We start from the raw sequence: 19,078 nt of genomic DNA, 5'->3' as shown, positions 1-19,078 counted from the left end.
CACATTTAGTGACACCTATTAAAAACAAATTAATACCCATTTCCCAAATTTGTTTTTAATAGGTGTCAGGAAAAGGGGAGGAGAAATTACCATAATACCCATCATGTGTCTGCCATGTGACTAATAATTAACCAGAGTTTAGGGTTTGGTTAGACTCAAAGGCCAAAATAGTTAGTTATAGAGACCATGAGGCACATATGTTAAAAAATCTTATTTTGGGTTAATATAATAAAAGTGATATAACCACAGGAACCAAAAACGTAATTTACTCATACTTAATTGGACCGTGGCTAATATAGATAGGTGTATCTTCTACACCATTAATAGTTAAGGTCCTAATATTTTTAAAAACTTTTTAAAGTTTGTTTTTTTAATTAACAATAACCTACCAATATACCGAACACAACCCGTGTTACCGGATACATCGCTTACTCGGAAAACAGAGACAATATGTGGTGATGTTTTGAGTGGTGATGACAAAAGAGGGTGGGGAATGACTGCTAATTATCCGGTAAAAAGGACAAAAAAATTTATTGACATTAACTATTGAACTATATAAAATTTAAAAGAAAAATAAAATGAGAATACATACGAGCACAAGTTGCTTTCACGTCATCATTAGTAGCAATTTCAGAGAATTCGAGAAAATTGTGAAGAAAAAACTAAATCACATTTTTTTATGATTTTATGTCTACATAAACGTATAAAGTTTGAAAACTTCTGAATGCTTAAGTGTTAAACCAGTAATATGTCTAAACCATTAAGTGCTGAATTAGTAAGTGGTCTGAACCATTAAAAGCCAGTATAATGTTTAACCCTTCAGAGACAAATGTCTGATTAATTCAGATTAGAGGTCTTGACCATTCAGACTCTGTATAATACTTAACCATTCAGAGGCAAATGTCTGAACCATTCAGACATCTGCTCACGAAACAAACAATCTGAACCATTAAGTGCTGAACCAGTAAAAGGTCTGAACCATTAAGAGACTCATTAAGAGATAAACAAACAACCCCTAAGTGTATTCGATGGCTATAAAAAAATAGTAAATTAATGATTTTCTTGAAAAAAATATGTTATGATGATTATAGTATGTTCTCTTCAAATTTTAATGTTTTATTCAGTGATACACCAAGTAGGTTTGATGGATATTATACCCTTATACAATTAGCAACTTAGGGTATGTCTCATTTGTTTAAAAGTCACACCTTTTAGTTCATTTTACTCACACCTTTTCATTGTATACTTAAGTTATGTCTTATTTGTTTAAAAGTCACACCCTTTATTTCATTTTACTCACACTCTTTCATTTGTTTATTATATATTATTATATTACCTATAACTACAAAAAGCAACTTGGGTCATACTCTTTCGCTTAAAAGTCGTGTCGGTTAAAATACTATATTATATATATAAAATTAGCATGAGCCGTGTTGTTTTGTATATAGTATATAGATTAAAAGGAAAACAATTCATGACATCGGTTCGTTGTTTGTAGCGCCTCTTTGTCAACCAATATCATTTTTTCCCTGATTTCCCTCTAAATAGTTATGTTTATTTGGTGATGAACATAAGAAATAAATTATATGAGTACTAACATGTAGATCTAAACCGAATTTCATGTTGCATCCCCAGTATGCGTTAAAAATCTAAACCGAAAACGGTGCCCAGTTTCCTTTGTAAAATTTTTATTTTGATACTGATGAATGGAATCACTTTGCCAATCTCCTGGTATATAAATACAAACATATATATAAGTTGGAGTTTAGATTTCGATTGAAGGCAGAAAAGTAATTGTTAATTACATATATTCGATGATCATGTGGTGGGAAAGTTTGTTTTTGCATAATATGTTATCATCTCCAAACTAAGCGGCCTATTTGGAATGCAAGATATCGATCGTCGGTGATTCCTTAATGGTTTTTTGTCTTATAGATGATTTCTAACGGTTTACGCTTTGATTATTATTTCATCTTTTCGATTCTTTTACATTTTCATTGTGTGGTGTGCAACTTTATAACATTCTTTTACGTTAGGATCAATTGGTTTTCCTTTTACGATTTGTTCATTATTATTGTTGTCTTTGAAATGATAAAACAAGGATTCAAGGAATCCATTAAATCATGGTATCTTCATTCAAGAATCTTGATGATTTGTAAATCTTTCAAATTGAGTATTTTGATTAAGAGATTTTGATTGATTTGTTTCAGTAAACTGAGAAATTCTTTTTCTATGTTTTCTAAGTTGCGGTTGCAAACGATGATGTGACGGTTTCATCAGATGATTAAGGGCTCTTCTTGATTCAAGTCAGAATACATCAAATAATTCTTTGGTTAGTACGATTCTAATTGGCATAGAATATTTCGGAATATGTACAGAATAATGAACAATAGGTGTTTGAATTAGCATGATTGACAAACGGGAACCGAAGCGTGCATCATCACCTACGTAAGACAACCGCTAGGCGGTTTTTTATTGGAGTTTCCGAATCTTCTCTTCTTTTGTGGCAGTCATATGAGACTGGGATCAGTTGCAAACTGTACTTAGTGAGCAATTCATTTTTCTCACTTTCATATGGTAACTAAAGTGCTTTTATTGTCCCTTTAATTTCATCCTCTAATGCATTGTTCTCTACTGATGCCTAGAATCGAAATTAGTGTTCTAGAATTTCGCATCAATGTTGTACGATATTAGTGTTCTAAAATACATGCCTCGAATTTTGTTTCAGAAATGGCGAATATAGAATAGAGACCAAAGAAAACACCGACGCCAAAATTCGAGGGTGTGGTGACACATAGGGAAACACGGTCGCCAAAATTCGTGAAATTTAAACTACGGAAGAGGATTTGAAGTTTGATTTGATGATGAGATTGTCGTTGGCGAAAATGGTAGGGGTGAATCAATAAATGATGCAAGTTAGAGACTCTTTGTTTACCTCTTAATGAGACTCTTAATGGTTTAGACCTCTTACTGGTTCAGCACTTAATGGTTCAGACTGTTTGTTTCACAAGCAGATGTCTAAATGGTTCAGACATTTGGCTCTGAATGGTTAAGCATTATACAGAGTCTGAATGGTTAAGACCTCTAATCTGAATTAGTCAGATATTTGCCTCTGAACGGTTAAACATTATACAGGCTCTTAGTGGTTCAGACCTCTTACTGGTTCAGCACTTAATGGTTCAGCACTTAATAGTTCAGATCTCTTAGTGGTTCAGCACTTAACCATTCAGATGTTGCCAAACAACCCCTTAGAGATAGTGTTGCTTATAATTTATTCAATCATAGCCATGGTCTACTTTTGTTTCTTCATGCTGCATGAATAGTTTGATTTGAGGTGTTAATGAATAATTCAAGTGTAATAATGGAAATATCATTATTCATTAAAGTTCATTCTTAATATGATCGTACAACCATTAAAAAGTTCACACATACATACACTGTTTTTATGTGGCAAAATATACAGCTTACTGTATTACTATATTCATGTTACAAGAAAAGAATGTTTTAAAGAAAACCACTTTTGTGTGGTGTTATAGATCAGAGATTGGACAAAATGAAAAAAAAAAAGCTTTGCATTTTCATTTCTCATAATCATATACTAAAAACATTCATAACCGACATCCCGCCGCAACGCGCGGGTTGCCGTCAACTCGTACAATTACAAATATAATGATATTTTCTTAAACTAAATTAATTAATTAGATATTTTTTTGCATGCAATTATTAATGTGTATTATAGATAGTGATTTGAGTAGAGTTATATGATCTTTGGGCTATCAAATCATATTTTATTGAATCTAAATCATATATAGTAGAGCATTCACGTCGAGTCTCTATCTCCGTCTATATAAAAACATATCTTTCTCTAGATTTTTTTACTTTTTTAAAAACATCTCTTATCTAACTATCTATCTCTAGCTATTTCTTACTCACAAAAACTTATTCTATTATTTTCACTTTCCTACACACTCACAATAACAATATAGAGGGTTGATTATAAACCCTCTAAATATAGAGGTGTACTTACATTTTTAAAATTTTTTCTCTATTATAAAGATTTCAATGTGATGATGTTTTTGTTGTTTTCTTTATTATTTTCTCTATATTATATAGAATAGGGCCTCTGTTATGAATGCCCTTAGACCTCATTCTCTTGGGCATATAAATCTATGCATATAATATTTAAATAACTCGATAAGTAACATTAATAATTAATACGAGCTCAACAAAATGATTTAAAACTTCTATTTCCACCAATAACCTAATTATATATAAGCTAAAACCTGGTTTTCTTTTATTAACAGTGAAACAATAATAAGCTGAACTAAGACTGTGGGGTATGGTGGGCTTGAGTTGGGGCTTGGGTTGGGGCATGAGTTGACACGTGGAAAACAAACTTAAACCCACGCCTATGGGGTATGGTGGGGCTTGGGTTGGGGGCATGAGTTAACACATGGGGGCATGTGAAATGGCTAGTTTGGTTTGGCCATTGAGAACCTGCCATGTCACCTTGCTAGCCCGCCCCACGCCCGGCTTCAAAGCCAAGCCCCAAGGACCATGCCCCAACCCAAGCCCACCCGGGATGGTGGCTTGGGCGTTTTCTCCCAACCCACGCCCCATTCCCCATGGCCTAATACGGTAACAATTTAGTTTTATTGTTTCATAAATGCACTAGTTACACAATTTTTAGTTTTATTGTTTCATAAATGCACTAGTTACACGATAGGATTTAAAGATCTAATCTTTTGGTTGTAAAGCGCATCACTTAACATCAGAATATCCCATTAAGGACACTTAAACATATGTGATAAGGATTAGGTTCAAACGTAAACATTTTCTCCAGCGTGAACTGATCTGGGCCCTTGATTCTTATGATCTTGAGATCAAAGTGAGTGGCATGATAGTAAATATGTGGTTAATTTTTTCCATTTAATTCAATGAAAAAGGATATATCTGTAATTTCCATTTTAAATTATTTGCATAAATCCCGTTCTCTCTCACAAATCAATATTCAAACTTTCTTCAACATCCAATTTTCTCTCTCACCTTCACCATAATTGAAGAAAAGATAGGGGTTGTTCGCCGGATCGTTTTATCACCGGAAAACTTTGTTCCTCGTCTCCTAGTTTTTCTGATCAACAGATGAAGTTCGTTGTCTCGTTTCTCAGATGCGAATCGAACAAAAGGTGAAGTTCGCTGGATCGCCGGATCGCTGATCAACAGGTGAAGTTCGCTGGATCGCCGGATCGCTGCATCGCCGGAATCGAAGAAAAAAAGCCGGATCTCTCGATTTCTCTCGGTATGTTTTTTGGAGATTTAGTGTTTTGTGTTTGTGCATTTTTGTTGGTTTTGTATCAAATCAAATCCCTAACAGAATAACCGCATCTGATCCGTCGTTTGATCTCTCTCCGGTCACCATGGCGGCAAAGAAAAGGCTAGAAAAGGCAAAGAAAAAGGAAGCTGCGTTTATAGTAACCATTGCAAAACGAGAGCAGGAGATTGCAGATTTGAAGGTAATTTTGTTATCTTGTCAATTGTGTGAATACATAATGGGCCTATATTCACAAATTGTGTATAAAATGGATCTCTTATTGCCACTATATCTACCACGTTACGTTAAGCAATCAGTGCTCTTAGTTGTTTTTTTTTCTAGAATTTTGTTGGATTCTGTTTTTAACTTAAAAAAATATGTTAAGTGAATACTATCACTACTTGCTGTCTAATTGCTATTTATATTCAATTATTTCAGATCTGTGGAATGATTGAATGAAATGATTGATGTGTTCTGTGGAAGTGTGTGTAACACCCCGAAAATATAAATCCTTATATTAGAAAATTCAAAGAGTAAATAAACAAGAACTAGTTAACTAGGAAAAATCTAACCTAGTTAAATACAAGGCTAACAACAACTTGAATAGGGTTAAATAACCAAAACTAAGTGTTAAACAAAAGTGGAGGGACCAAAATTGTTAAAAATGAAACTTGTATTACTAATAGTAACAAAATCAAAACCAAACACCCCATTTAGGGGTCTTGGTCGATCAAAGAACAAGCAGGGGCGACATCCCCCATTTCCAAACCCTAACTTCAAGCAAATCTCTAAATTGAAGCCTCAAATCAGCCCTAAATCAAGTCTTGAACACGAATTAGTGATCCTCATCGCAAGAGGATTAATAGGTATGTAAAATTTGATGAGAATTCTCTACTTGAAATCGTCATGAATTTAAGCAATCTGAAATTTGTTGATGCATGATAGTAATTTAGTTAGATTAATGATGATATAGTGTCTAGGAGTAAAACCTAGACAACTACATGTGAATTTGTGCCCAAATTCAGGAAATTCCATGAATCCATGGAAGCTAGGTTATGGGTTTTATAAGATGATGATGAACACTAGGATTTGAATGATAATTCTAGTATAAATTTCATTATAGGAGGTAATTCCTGTGATATTGATGCTAAGATGTGTGCAAGGTTTACTAATTAAAGTGAAATTTGAGGTTTAATTGCAAGTCATGAACTTGGAAATGATGGTAGGAAAATCTGACCCGTTAGGTGTTTGTTGAAATGCCTAAGTGGGGTTTTTATGCTAAATTTGATGAAAACGCAGAATTTGACCATGTCTTATAAATGATGTGATTATGGTCGTGAAAAGAATTCTAAACAAGTTAAAAATTGAATTTATTAGGCAAAGAGTCCGGATCATCAAGCGGACAAGCCGGAGGGAATTCATGGGGAAAAGGCGCGCTTTAAAGGTATGAAATTTATCGTTTCATTACATTATATTTGTTATTAAGTTTCATCTCATTATTCAAACACGATGATCGAGAGTTACCCTTATGGTATGAACTCGGCTAAAGTCTTAAACAAGTAATAAACATGGAAATTGGGCGTCCGTAAGGTGCCTTATTTAGTACCCAAACGGGTCAAAACAAGTTTTGGTGTTTAGCATGAAGTTAGATATCATTATAAAGCACGGTTATAATTATTGTATAAGTTGTAAGTTGGATGCGCTAAACTTGTTGCGAAGATTTAACTCTTCATACAGGAGTTAAGGATCCGAATTTGGTAAGCATGTTTAAGTTGTAAAGTTGATAAACATGAATTCCTGAACTGGCAGCTGATGCACGGTCATGCACCCAACGGCACGACCGTGCAGTCCCTACGACGTGGGGGCACTGGCAGTGCACCAGCCAGTGCACTGGTTTGCTCGGAAACGCACGACCGTGCGATTAGGTGCACGACCGTGCGCCACCTTGCGTCGGCCAGCTTCGCGTAGGCAGTAAAATAAGGCGTCGGGTGAAATGGATAAATGCAAGGGGCGTCGGCGACGGCCATAGGGGCGTCGGCGACGGCCCCCAGAAATGTCAATTTGCTGCAGAATCGTATTCATAGTCCGAAAACGCTAAAGCTTGCGTAACTTTTAAACCGTTTACCCGTTTAACCTCCCGTTTCTTCCTACTTGCTTGTAATTTCATAATTCTCGATTTCTCTAGGTGGTTTTAACACACCTTTTCATTTATTTCATTGGTCAAGAACCATGATACTAACATTGGGTTAAAATGCTCAGTTTTTCAGGTTTTCTAGCAGAAGGGTGATGATCAGGCATATGAATCCGAACCGAACACTTTAACAAACGCTTCCGCACATGATCTTTTGTTTTAAAAACTATGTAAACAATTGTAGTTATCGTTTGATTATGATTTCCTAAGAACAATACATGTATGATGTGTCTAGTTATGGTCTAGAATATTAAAAGATTTTGTAAACTCTAAATTTTTGGCATCAAGTGTAAGGTTCTATGTTATTAAATCTAGTACTTTAAACTGGGTGTTACAGTGTGCTGGATAGTGATCTAGTTATATGTGGTTATGGATTTGATTTTGAGTGTTGTGATGTTGCAGTTGCCGAACATAGGGATTAATCCGCAGTTTATTACGTTTACGAATGTAACGATGGTGTCGGATAAGTTTATATGTGTTCGTGAAACGTCGCCGCAAAATAGTGTGGTGATCATTGACATGAACATGCCAATGCAACCACTACGTAGGCCGATTACTGCTGACTCGGCTTTTATGAATCCGATTTCGAAGATTCTGGTTTTAAAGGTACAATTTGATATTAGGTCGTGAAATTATGCGTTAGTCGCTTTGTTTCTGCCGTCTAATTTATTTAGCAACCAACTGGCTGGCCTTCTGATACATTTGAATCGCCAGACTCTTGTTAGTGACAACTGTGATCTCTGATCCAGTTTGACCCTACCAAAAGGAATATTGGATTTAAATTACACCACATAAAGGACCTGTTACACACGCACACATATTGACCCTACCAAAAGGAGAACATATATTTTATTTTGAACCCTATTTCTCTGTGGTTAAACTTGTGTTCTATTTTTCTAGCTTGTAGGAACAGATCACTGCACTTTCAATTCTACACAGAAGTCTTTTGGAATTGATGATTTTCGCAAAATACCAAATGGGGTCAACGGTAAAATACATGTTCTAGAACCTTTGTATACCTCCTGAGCCTTTTCTCATGGCATTTTCCAGACACACCCTTGATGCGCTACAGTTATCGTCCTCAAAATTACTCAGACACTAATATCAACTTTCATTTGTTGCAGGGTTGTAATGATTTCAGTTTCTTTTCAAGTCGAAACATTAAGGTTGCAATGCCTGTTGGGAACTATACTACATCGAGCATGAAATTCAGGTACTAGTCTATTTCTAACTAGAACTACAGTTTTGATGTGTTATTTGAATGGACTATAACTATACACCGTCATTATTAGATGTGTCATTAGTTTTTTCACTGCTTTAAGGCGATGTACACATATGTATTCTGATTTTGGTTGTTTTTAAGGCGCTGTACACATGTGTATTCTGATTTTTGCTTTGGTTTTAAGCCGTTGTACACATGTGTATTCTGATTTTTGCTTTGTTTTTAAGGCGCTGTACACATGTGTATTCTGGTTTTGCTATGTTTTTAATGCGATGTACACATGTGTATAGCGTCTGTTTTTGTGATATCTCATATTTTTTTTGTGTATTGAATGTGTAAAGTTGTTGATGTACACTTGTGAATTATGCAAAGTACTAATTGCTGAGTTTTTTGTGTTATTATAGGAGACGTCATAAACGAGGAAAGTGGAGATGGAAGGTCGATAAGGATGATTCACGTATGAGGTCGATAAGGATGATTCACGTATGTTTTTTGCTTGGTCGATAAGGATGATTCAGCATACAACGCGGCGAATAGTTGTAAAAGACTATGTCCTTTTTATTTTTCCGATTATGTTGAGTTTATTGTTTTCACGAAACTGGAACTTGTAATTGTATGTTTTTTTTGGTTTGGCAAACATTATGGAAATTGTTATTTGCTTAATATAAAATAGGTTTACAAGTTTTGTTTATATGTATGTATTATGTAGCTAATAGGGGAAGGATGTATAGAAAACCCACTTTAATTTAGAAAACCCGGGAAACTCAAAGCTCCCGATGTTTTTTTTTTCTTGAAAAAATTTACACATGTTATATACATGTTTTTAAGGGTTTTGGGCAAAAAAAAAATAAAAAAAGCGCCGAGTAGATATTTAAAAAAAAATAAACAAGTTTTGGTGTACACATGTTACATTCATCTGACATATTTGTAACATGTGTTACACCAAAACTTGTTTATTTTTTTTAAAAATATCTACTCGGCGCTTGTCTGATTTTTTTTGCCCAAAACCCTTAAAAACATGTATATAACATGTGTAAATTTTTTCAAGAAAAAAAAACATCGGGAGCTTTGAGTTTCCCGGGTTTTCTAAATTAAAGTGGGTTTTCTATATATACTTACATATGTAGCTAATTACACATATGTACCATGCTGAGTACACATGTGTACTATTCAATTCATATCAAAGTACACATGTGTATACCGTTGAAATATGAAGGTTACGTGAATCTTAAAAATCATAATCTGAATTCTGGTGGTAAAATCTAAAAAATAAAAATGAAATAAAAGATAATGTGGATAATAAATTTAAAATAGGAAAGATGTAACTTAATTCAGTTATTAAAATAATGATTTAAATCTAATTTTTTATATAATTACAATCATACCCTTAACAACTAAAAAGGAAATCAATGGTCCAGATTAGTTCACGTATGGGATTAGGTTCACGCTAGAACCCTACCCTATGTGATAATATATAAATAATATATGTTCACCTTTTACTTTAGAAAATGTTACTTACATATCCACCAGCGAAGTTTAGGCTTAAAACCTACACCTTTTGTCCATTATAGGACTAGAATTCTTAACCTCACAAGTTAAAACACATTTTGAACACTTTAGCACCGATAGACTATAACCTTTTGGTAAGCGTAGATTTATCTAAAAAAAATTACATCATTAAATGTACAACATTTATAGCTTTTGTTCTTCACCATCTCAACTAAAGAGTCACTTTCAGACATTTATACCCTTTTGTTCTTCTCCACCTCAAATAAAGAGTCACTTTCAGACCCCTACTGTCGTTTCAGACCCTCACTGTCGACTTATAAATTAAAGTTGTAGGGGAAATTGATTTTAGTAATAATTTCATATTTTACAACAAGTTTAGGGTTTTGTATTTGTTATATAAAAGCCATTATGGAGAAAGAGACATAAAAGGTACAATGGTCCAACGAAGGAACCAAAACCTTTCAGCCGGATTATCGGTGTAATATTTTGTCCCTCGCAATAGCAATTAATATTGTTTGTTTTGCCATAGGATGCTTAAATTTTTATTTTTATTTTCCCGTGTATAGATTTCGTCACCCATACTATGATTACCCACACCCAAACACGCTCGACCACAAAATTTCCTCATCCACAACCAACATACACAATATACGTCGATTATATTTAAAATCGGTCTTATGAGCTCAATATTTCTCATGTTCATTACCCATATAGGATCTCCTAAACATGTAATTGAAACACTTGTTCATATAGTAAGAAACTCATATTAAGTGTTATAAATAAAACTATTTGATATACTATAAGGAGTTAAATGTCATTTTAGTCCCTGTGGTTTGGATCATTTTACTAGTTTAGTCCAAATGTTTCATTTTTCTCCTGTGGGTCCAAAAAGGTTTCACCGTTGCCATTTTAGTCCACTGGGTTAACTTCATCCATTTTTTGTGTTAACCAGAAGGGCAATTCGTCATTTTATATGTAATTTTGTTAACTAGAAGGGCAATTCAGCCATATAAAATGACCGAATCGCTCTTCTCGTTAACAAAAATAATGGATGAAGTTAACCCAGTGGATTAAAATGGCAATAGTGAAATCTTTTTAGACCCACAAACAAAAAATGAAACCTTTAGACTAAACTATCAAAATAATCTAAACCAGAAGTACTAAAATGACATTTAACTCATAAGTTATAGTTAATTTTAGAAAAGTTACATGAAATATACATTACTATTTTACTTTGGTAAAAATAAGAGTTTAGGGTAGTGTGGACCAAGGGGCAGGGCAGGGGCACCTTTTTCTTTAGAGTTATATTATTATTGTTGTGTGCTTTTTAAAAAGCATATATAATATTTACAGACATCTTCCTCTTTAGGATTCTTCTTCTTCCTAGACAACCATCACTCCTTCAAATCATTCCCCTCTCTCTCTCTCTCTCTCTCTCTCTCTCTCTCTACAACCACCATGTGTTCACTGTAAGTACTCACACATCTCTTCTTATTCTTCTTTCCAATTTAGGGTTTCATACCTGTAAGTAATGCTTCAAATCCTTCATCATTATCTTCATTTTATTAAAATATTACTTCATTCTCTTCGCTGATCGCGTGTGTAGTTGGTTTATCTGGATTTTTTCTCTATGGTTGGTGTAGTTGTTGTAATGCAGTTGAAAAAGTGCTTTGGTTACGTCAACATTTTTATAAAATACATTTAAATTTGGGATATTTTGTTTAACAATGAATGAATTTAGGCCTCTTGTAACCTAGTTTTGGATTTCGTTTTCGGTACGCTTAAATTCTACTATTTCATGTTCATGGATGTTTGTTTGTTTATTAATTTCTTCTTTTATTTATAGTATTATTTTTTCATATTATTTTATATGTTTTGGGTTTCTTGTTCATCTTTTTATGCCAATATTATTTTGTATGTTTTGAACAAGTTTGTTAAAACTTTAAAGTTTAAGTAGATCTGCTATCCTGCTACAACTTTGGTGCTCCATTGTCAACAAAGAAGTCCAATTTTGACTTTTTAAAAGTCAAAATATGAAATTTTGAGGTTTTAATGCTTTATTACTAGATAATGTTTCTGTTTTGTAAATATTTTTTCCATAACTAACTGATACTGTCATTTTCTTGCTTGAATTTACTCAATTGTTTATGAATTGTAACGAAAAAGAGACCCGTTTGACTCTCAAAAGTCAAAAGTAAAATCATGGGCTTATTATTTGGAGAATATTTGTTAACTGTAAACCAGAGGATTGAGATTCTATGTATTAGTTTTAAAATCGACTTTCCTCGTAGAAATACGATGAATTATACTAACATCTAGTAATCATAATATCATATTGCTTTTAGTTTGTAGAACGTATAACTGGAAGAATGACAAAAGTGAGCCCTGAAGTTTTCGATGAGATGGAAATGCAAGCTGTTTTGTCCGTATCAGCAGATGTGAGTTTCAAATCAAATAAATTCCCCAAATATAAATTAGGGCCCGACAACCAGATTCTCGATGAAGCAACCGTGGAGAATAAGGGACCACCATTAAAAGACATTGTGGCACAAGAAACCCAACAATTATCCGATCAACATAAACGCCTCTCCGTTCGTGACTTGGCCAGTAAATTTGACAAGAATTTGTCTGCTGCAGCTAAACTGTCTAATGAGGTATAGCTAATATTATTTTGCTCAAAATTAAAATTCACTTTTGTGAATAAAATTAAATCAGCTACTTATAACAATAAATTCTACTGAATAAACGAAAAGGAACAGTATGTATTTAGATCATTCACAATAATAATGTTTTTATATTGGTTTATTTAGTAAAACAAATTCCTATAGTTACTGAAGATATTTTATTTGCTATAGAATGGGTAACTGTCATTGCCCTTATTTTGGGGGAATTTCAGTATTTCATGTATATATCCTTGTTTTGGGGGGAATTTCAGTACTTCATGTATAATTTGATATATATCCTATTAAAATTCATGATATCGTATTTACGCTTTGAAGACACTAAAAATATCATACATATCTATTCCATAGTTCATGTTACTTATAACACTCCGGTTCGTTGATTTTGTTTACTGTGGAAATGGTAAATTATAATGTTTTTAGTAATTTAAAAGGGTATACATGAAACTAATCAAAATAATGTTGCCGTTGAATTTCTTAACATAGATTGCATTGCATTATGTTACTATATGTAGGCTAAACTGAGAGAGGTTGCTTCCTTAGAGGGTCATGTGCTTTTGAAGAAGCTTAGAGATGCTTTGGAACATTTAAGAGGGCGATTAGCTGGTCTCAATAAGGACGACGTCGAAAAAGCTATCTCTATGGTATACCCTTAATTATTATTTTTATCATTGTCATTATTATAAGTTTTCTTCAGTGACTTGATGATAAAGGTAAAATAAAAAATGTTAAGTATTAATTTGTTTTGGTTTATGGCGGATGCGTTGTTTTAGGTGGAAGCATTGGCAGTAAAGTTAACTCAAAATGAAGGGGAGCTGATACAAGAGAAATTCGAAGTGAAGAAACTTGCAACCTTCCTCAAACAGGTGATTCATTTCAATCACTTTCACCAATAGAAATTAATTCTTTTTAGGGATAATGTACGAAAAGGTTACCCGGGATAATAATTATATTATTTATATGCAGGCTTCTGAAGATGCTAAAAAACTGGTAAACCAAGAAAGATCTTTTGCTTGTGCGGAAATCGAAAGTGCAAAAGCGGTAGTGAGAAGAATCGGCGAGGCTCTTGAGGAGCAAGAAAGAATATCACTAACATCAGGAATACAGGTAACGTAAAATTTATGACATAAAAATGTACCCGACTATTAATATACATTACACTTTTTAATAATTAAATTTCACATATAATTACGGGTAGAGTGCATTCTTATTATGTTTGACTATTTGACCGACTTATTGCCAGGAAATGGAGGAGATGGTGGAGGAAATCCAGCAGGCTAGAAGAATCAGGTTATTGCATCACCCCTGTAAGGTATTTGTTAATTTTTTGTGCTTGTTTAGTTTATTTATAGTTTAAAAAACCTATTTCTGTGTGCCTTTGTCTTATAGGTGATGGATATGGAACACGAGCTTCGAGCGTTGAGACTACAAATCCAAGAGAAGTCTGCATTCTCAGTAAAGCTTCAGCAAGAGGTATATGTTACATAAAATAATAAATCTGAAAACAAATAATTTAATATAATATAAATCTACAATTCCTTCCATCCAAAAATCGCAACACCAATTATATGTAATTTTATTTCAAACGTAATGCTTTTTGCTTATGTTACATCCACATAACTACTTAAATCATAATCTAAATGCAGCTAATGCTGAAGAAATTGGTTGAGGATAACAAATTAAGCTTACATATTCTAGAAGGTTCTGGAAGTTTGGGCTCAATTTTACGACTTCAACCACGTTCAGAAGAAGCAATGGAGCTCTCAAAATGTTCAATTCAGTGGTACCGTTTATCATCACAATGTAGCAGAAGGGAGCTTATTTCAGGTACTCAATAATTTATTATTTACATAATCCGCATGCAACTAATTTCCGTGGAAATATATGTATTTTTTATCTTATCTTGTATTTGTCAAGAATACGTGTGGCTATCTCGACCCATTTACTTATCAATTGGGGTTATGCTTTATCTATAAGGGGTGAAATGAGTTGACCAGATCGAACGGTTCAAAATTGATCTGAGTTGTATCTTTAATGCAAAAAACCTCCTATATGATATTTATTTTCTAACATTATTTGGCTAATTTATATTGAACAGGTGCCAACAAATCAGTTTATGCACCTGAGCCCTTTGATGTTGGACGGATATTGCAAGTTGATATTATATCACGTGGCCAAAAATCTACGGTTACAACATCTTGTCCTGTACAACCTGGTTTGTTCTTTTTTGTTTCTCGTTTTTATATAGATAAAATGTTTTATTATATCTTGGTAATTAAGTAGATTTGTTGTAATATATATACTTCTTTTTGTAACAGCTGTTGAACTGGAGAGTTATGTGGAGACACTTTCTCGAAAAGGAAATTCTGAATTCAGTGTATGTTTATATGGAATTTATTATTAAGACCAATTTTGTATTCTACACATAAATTGGTAAAAAGATGTTTGAATATGAATCAAATTTAAAAGTACTCTTTGACAATATGGGAATCTTTTGACAATATGCTATTAGGTCATTTACAAATTAAATTAAAGTTTTTGTATTGAAATTTGCAGGTGGTGATTTCTCAAATGAATGGGCGGAATTATTCGTCACATTCTGCTCATATATTACGTGTTGGAAAAATGAGAATGAAGCTTTCAAAAGGATGGATTACAAAGGCTAGAGACGCGTATTCCTCTACATCAATGCAGGTAATACTTCTTTTGTTTGTTTAAAAATAACTACATCAAAGTTTATCGACTATCAAGTAAAAATGGAGATATTTCATATCTACCCTTTTAAATTTCGTCATATCGTCTTTATTCTTTCAAGACAATATCGTATTATTCATTAAATATTATATTTGGTAATATTGGCATATAAGAATACTCTTATTTCATCCTTTACGGGTCCAATCTCGATGCTCTTAATTTCTCCAAGTTAATACATAATCGCATTGAGTTCTTACAACACTTTTTTGACCAAATTTTCAGCTATGTGGGTTTAGAGGTGGCGGGAATGTAGCGGCTAAATCATTGTTTTGGCAATCAAGAAAAGGGCAATCTTTTGTATTAGTGTTTGAATCAGAACAAGAAAGAAACGCGGCCATTGTTCTAGCCCGAAGATACGCTCTTGATTGCAATGTATGTAGCTTCTTCCTTGATTAATCTCGTTTAACCCGTTTCCTTTTGCGCTATTTTTCAAACCCGTTTATAGGGTTAGAACTTAATGAATCATTTATTTACACAAAAATAGTATAAACTTTTATACAATGACAGGTTGTGCTGGCTGGACCAGATGATCAAGCATCACTTTATCTTCTCTAACTTCACTAATGCAAGTATAACCATGTTTCCAAAGTGAGATTGATTATTTCATTTTTTTTACTTGTAATTTTGTGTGTTGTTTATTTTATTTTATTTTGGGTGTGTTTAGTTGGGTTTTTATTTTATTTTTTTATCTACTAATTTGATCATTTGTGCATCCTTTAGAGGCATAGTTTTGGTTTGCCTGTTCATTGGTTGTAACAATTCTTTTATATTTGCATTTTCAATATAACGATGAGGTCTTGATTGAAGTGAATATTTATTATCTAAAGTGAATGTTATTGTGCTTTTTTTCGACCGACGAATTTCTTTTAATTCTAACATGACATTAGTAGGTTAATCGGACACTGAACGAACTCAAACGATTGATTCTTTATTTTGAATATTGATGTAAACGAAAACGAAGAAATTGACAACGATTACCATCAACTTTTCAGAATGTACTTAGCTTTTTTTTTGAAAAAAGGGCGATTTATTAGAAACATTACTCAAGTAAGTTGTTCAACTGGTATACAATACAAATACAATAAAGAAAAAAATCAAACACTACAGCCAAACAGAAAGGGTACAGCCATACACAAAAAAAGGTGCAGCTATATTTGTCACCATACCACCTTAAAATTGCACCAAATCTTCCACTCCAGCTGCAGTTTCTTAACTCTTGAGTTGATCCATAGGAATGATAGTGTCTTGATCTCTCCAATTAACTTTCGTATTTGTTTGGGCCTGCTGTGAAAAATCAAATCATTACGCGTCCTCCATAGCGACCAACACGCGGTTGCTATAATCATGTAAAACACCTTTTTTTATTATCCAAAAGCTGCAGATTTTGTGCGAATTCAAGCAGTTCCACCATGCTAAGTAGGTACCTAGGTAGGGGTATTTTAGTCCATAATGATATCGCCACCCATATCTGTTGCGCATATTGACACGTCACAAGTAGGTGGTCTGCGGATTCCTGTACCAGATTGCATAGAACACGTGACACTGTTGGAAATGTAACATTTCGTCTTGCAAGTGCCTCCCTTGTTGGTATTCGGTTTAGAACGACCCGCCACATAAAGTAGATGACTTTCTTTGGGATCCAACTTACCCATTTTAACGCCTTCGTTTCTGGAATCACTTGCATTTTATCCAGCTCGTCTCGCACGGCTCCCACCCCATATAATTCAGCTGCGTCGCCCGAATACCACAACCATTCATCGGAGTTTGGCCCAATGTTTTGACTGTCTAGTAGCCGTATACAATCATCCCATTCCGATTTCCGAGATTACCCCTGGATCTCCTAAATTGTTTGTGCTGCCCCAGACCCAAGCAATGTTACCATTTATGAGGTTATATCTTTGCTGCACGCTGCAGTGTTTATCCGACTCAAAAGCAAAGACTTGTATTAATTATGACTTTATTTCTAACAATATGGATACAATCCAATTAGGAGTAAGAGTAAATTACTTTTTGAGTCCTTGTGTTTTAGTGCTTTTAACTAGTTGAGTCCAAAATTAAAAAGTTTAACGCCCTGAGTCCCTAACCGCTTATTTTATAACGCTTTGAGTCCCTGTGTGTGTTTTAGTGCTTTTAACCACTTGAGTCCAAAATAAAAAGTACAAGTGTTATAAATTGGACTCAAAACATATATCTATAATTTATAATTATAATCATGATTAATTCTAGAGTTCCACTTTCTAGTAGACTCCCATTGTCCACTCGTTTTTCAGGCAGAAACAGTGCATTGTCTGTCATGCAGATACCACCAGTAGTTTCTGCTCCTTCAACACCAAATAATCCTGTAATGTCTACTATGAACGCACCTTTAAGATTGGATACGTAATTATTTTGATAATACTGAAGGAATTTCTACATCTGGACATCTGGTTCAGCTTCTGGCAGTCATTTATTAGCGCTAAGGGCCTTACAACCAACTGATGTTTTGGATACAATGCAAACGTGTTACCGCTATTTTCCAGATCATACACCCTACACTTGTATGGGTAGTTTGGTCAATGAGAACTTGTTAGGATCAGAGTACACACACGAACACAGAACTCACACGCACACACACTTTTCTGTTGAAGAACACAAAGATTTTATAGTGGTTCGGTCGATTCTGACCTACATCCCCTCTCGGTAACTAGGAGTATTTGTATTAGTTAAGCTTGGTACAATTTACAGATACATAACAATCTCAAATATATAAGATTGAAGAAAGAGGAAAGTGAAGAAAACAAGATCCGTGAATAATGGGTCACAGACCCATGTCCCCTTATCCTCTTATCCTTTTGATAAGAAAGGATTTTCTAATCTTCACTTGATCAAGTGGCCTTCACACTCAACAATCTCCCACTTGAAGCCACGGAATAATCTTCACCTGTGCTTCAACTGTGCATCAGTATCTCTGTAATAACTTTGATCTTCTTCACATTCCTAGTTACCCGACCTTCTCTTCAATTAACCTGAAGGCCAGTTGAAGCTATGCAAAGCTTCAACTTCTCTAAGGTGACAACCTTAGTCAACATATCAGATGGATTTTCACTTCCTTTGATCTTCTTCAACTTCAGAGTGCCTTCACTAACTTGCTCTCTGATGAAGTGATATCTCAGCTGTATGTGCTTTGTCTTCGAATGGAAGACAGGATTCTTTGCAAGATGAATTGCATTTTGATTGTCACAAAACAATGCACAATCAACTTGTTCCTTGCCGAGCTCTTTGAGAAAATTCTTCAACCATATAAGCTCTTTGCTTGCTTCAGCAACTGCCAATGCCATATACTCTGCTTCTGTGGTTGAAAGGGCAACACTTTTCTGCAGTCTGGACATCCAGCTTACTGCAGTGCCTCCCACTGTAAAGACATATCCGGT

The 19,078-nt window shown here is 34.1% G+C and overlaps 1 protein-coding gene across 1 annotated transcript; it reads left to right on the top strand.

Moving 5' to 3' along the window:
* Nucleotides 1-11,559: 11,559 nt before the first annotated feature.
* Nucleotides 11,560-16,511, top strand: LOC110866236 (stomatal closure-related actin-binding protein 2). Its single transcript, XM_022115493.2, has 13 exons — nucleotides 11,560-11,702; nucleotides 12,579-12,887; nucleotides 13,430-13,558; nucleotides 13,688-13,780; nucleotides 13,881-14,021; nucleotides 14,158-14,226; nucleotides 14,304-14,387; nucleotides 14,561-14,741; nucleotides 15,013-15,129; nucleotides 15,233-15,291; nucleotides 15,471-15,608; nucleotides 15,891-16,040; nucleotides 16,176-16,511. Exons 2-13 carry the CDS (start codon nucleotides 12,603-12,605, stop codon nucleotides 16,221-16,223), a joined length of 1,494 nt encoding a protein of 497 aa, XP_021971185.1. The 5' UTR covers nucleotides 11,560-11,702; nucleotides 12,579-12,602; the 3' UTR covers nucleotides 16,224-16,511.
* The last annotated feature ends 2,567 nt before the right edge of the window (nucleotides 16,512-19,078 follow it).

This window comes from Helianthus annuus, chromosome 1 (assembly GCF_002127325.2).
Source record: "Helianthus annuus cultivar XRQ/B chromosome 1, HanXRQr2.0-SUNRISE, whole genome shotgun sequence".
Classification (NCBI taxonomy): Eukaryota; Viridiplantae; Streptophyta; class Magnoliopsida; order Asterales; family Asteraceae; genus Helianthus; species Helianthus annuus.
Note: the sequence above shows the minus strand (reverse complement) of the source record. Positions and strands in the feature narration are given on the sequence as shown.

Excerpts from the sequence above, each read along its gene's own strand:
- LOC110866236 (XM_022115493.2), top strand. The coding sequence starts at position 12,603 with ATGACAAAAGTGAGCCCTGAAGTTTTCGATGAGATGGAAATGCAAGCT. Across the intron at positions 12,888-13,429 it reads CAGCTAAACTGTCTAATGAG|GCTAAACTGAGAGAGGTTGC; the intron begins GTATAGCTAATA and ends TACTATATGTAG. Across the intron at positions 13,559-13,687 it reads TCGAAAAAGCTATCTCTATG|GTGGAAGCATTGGCAGTAAA; the intron begins GTATACCCTTAA and ends GCGTTGTTTTAG.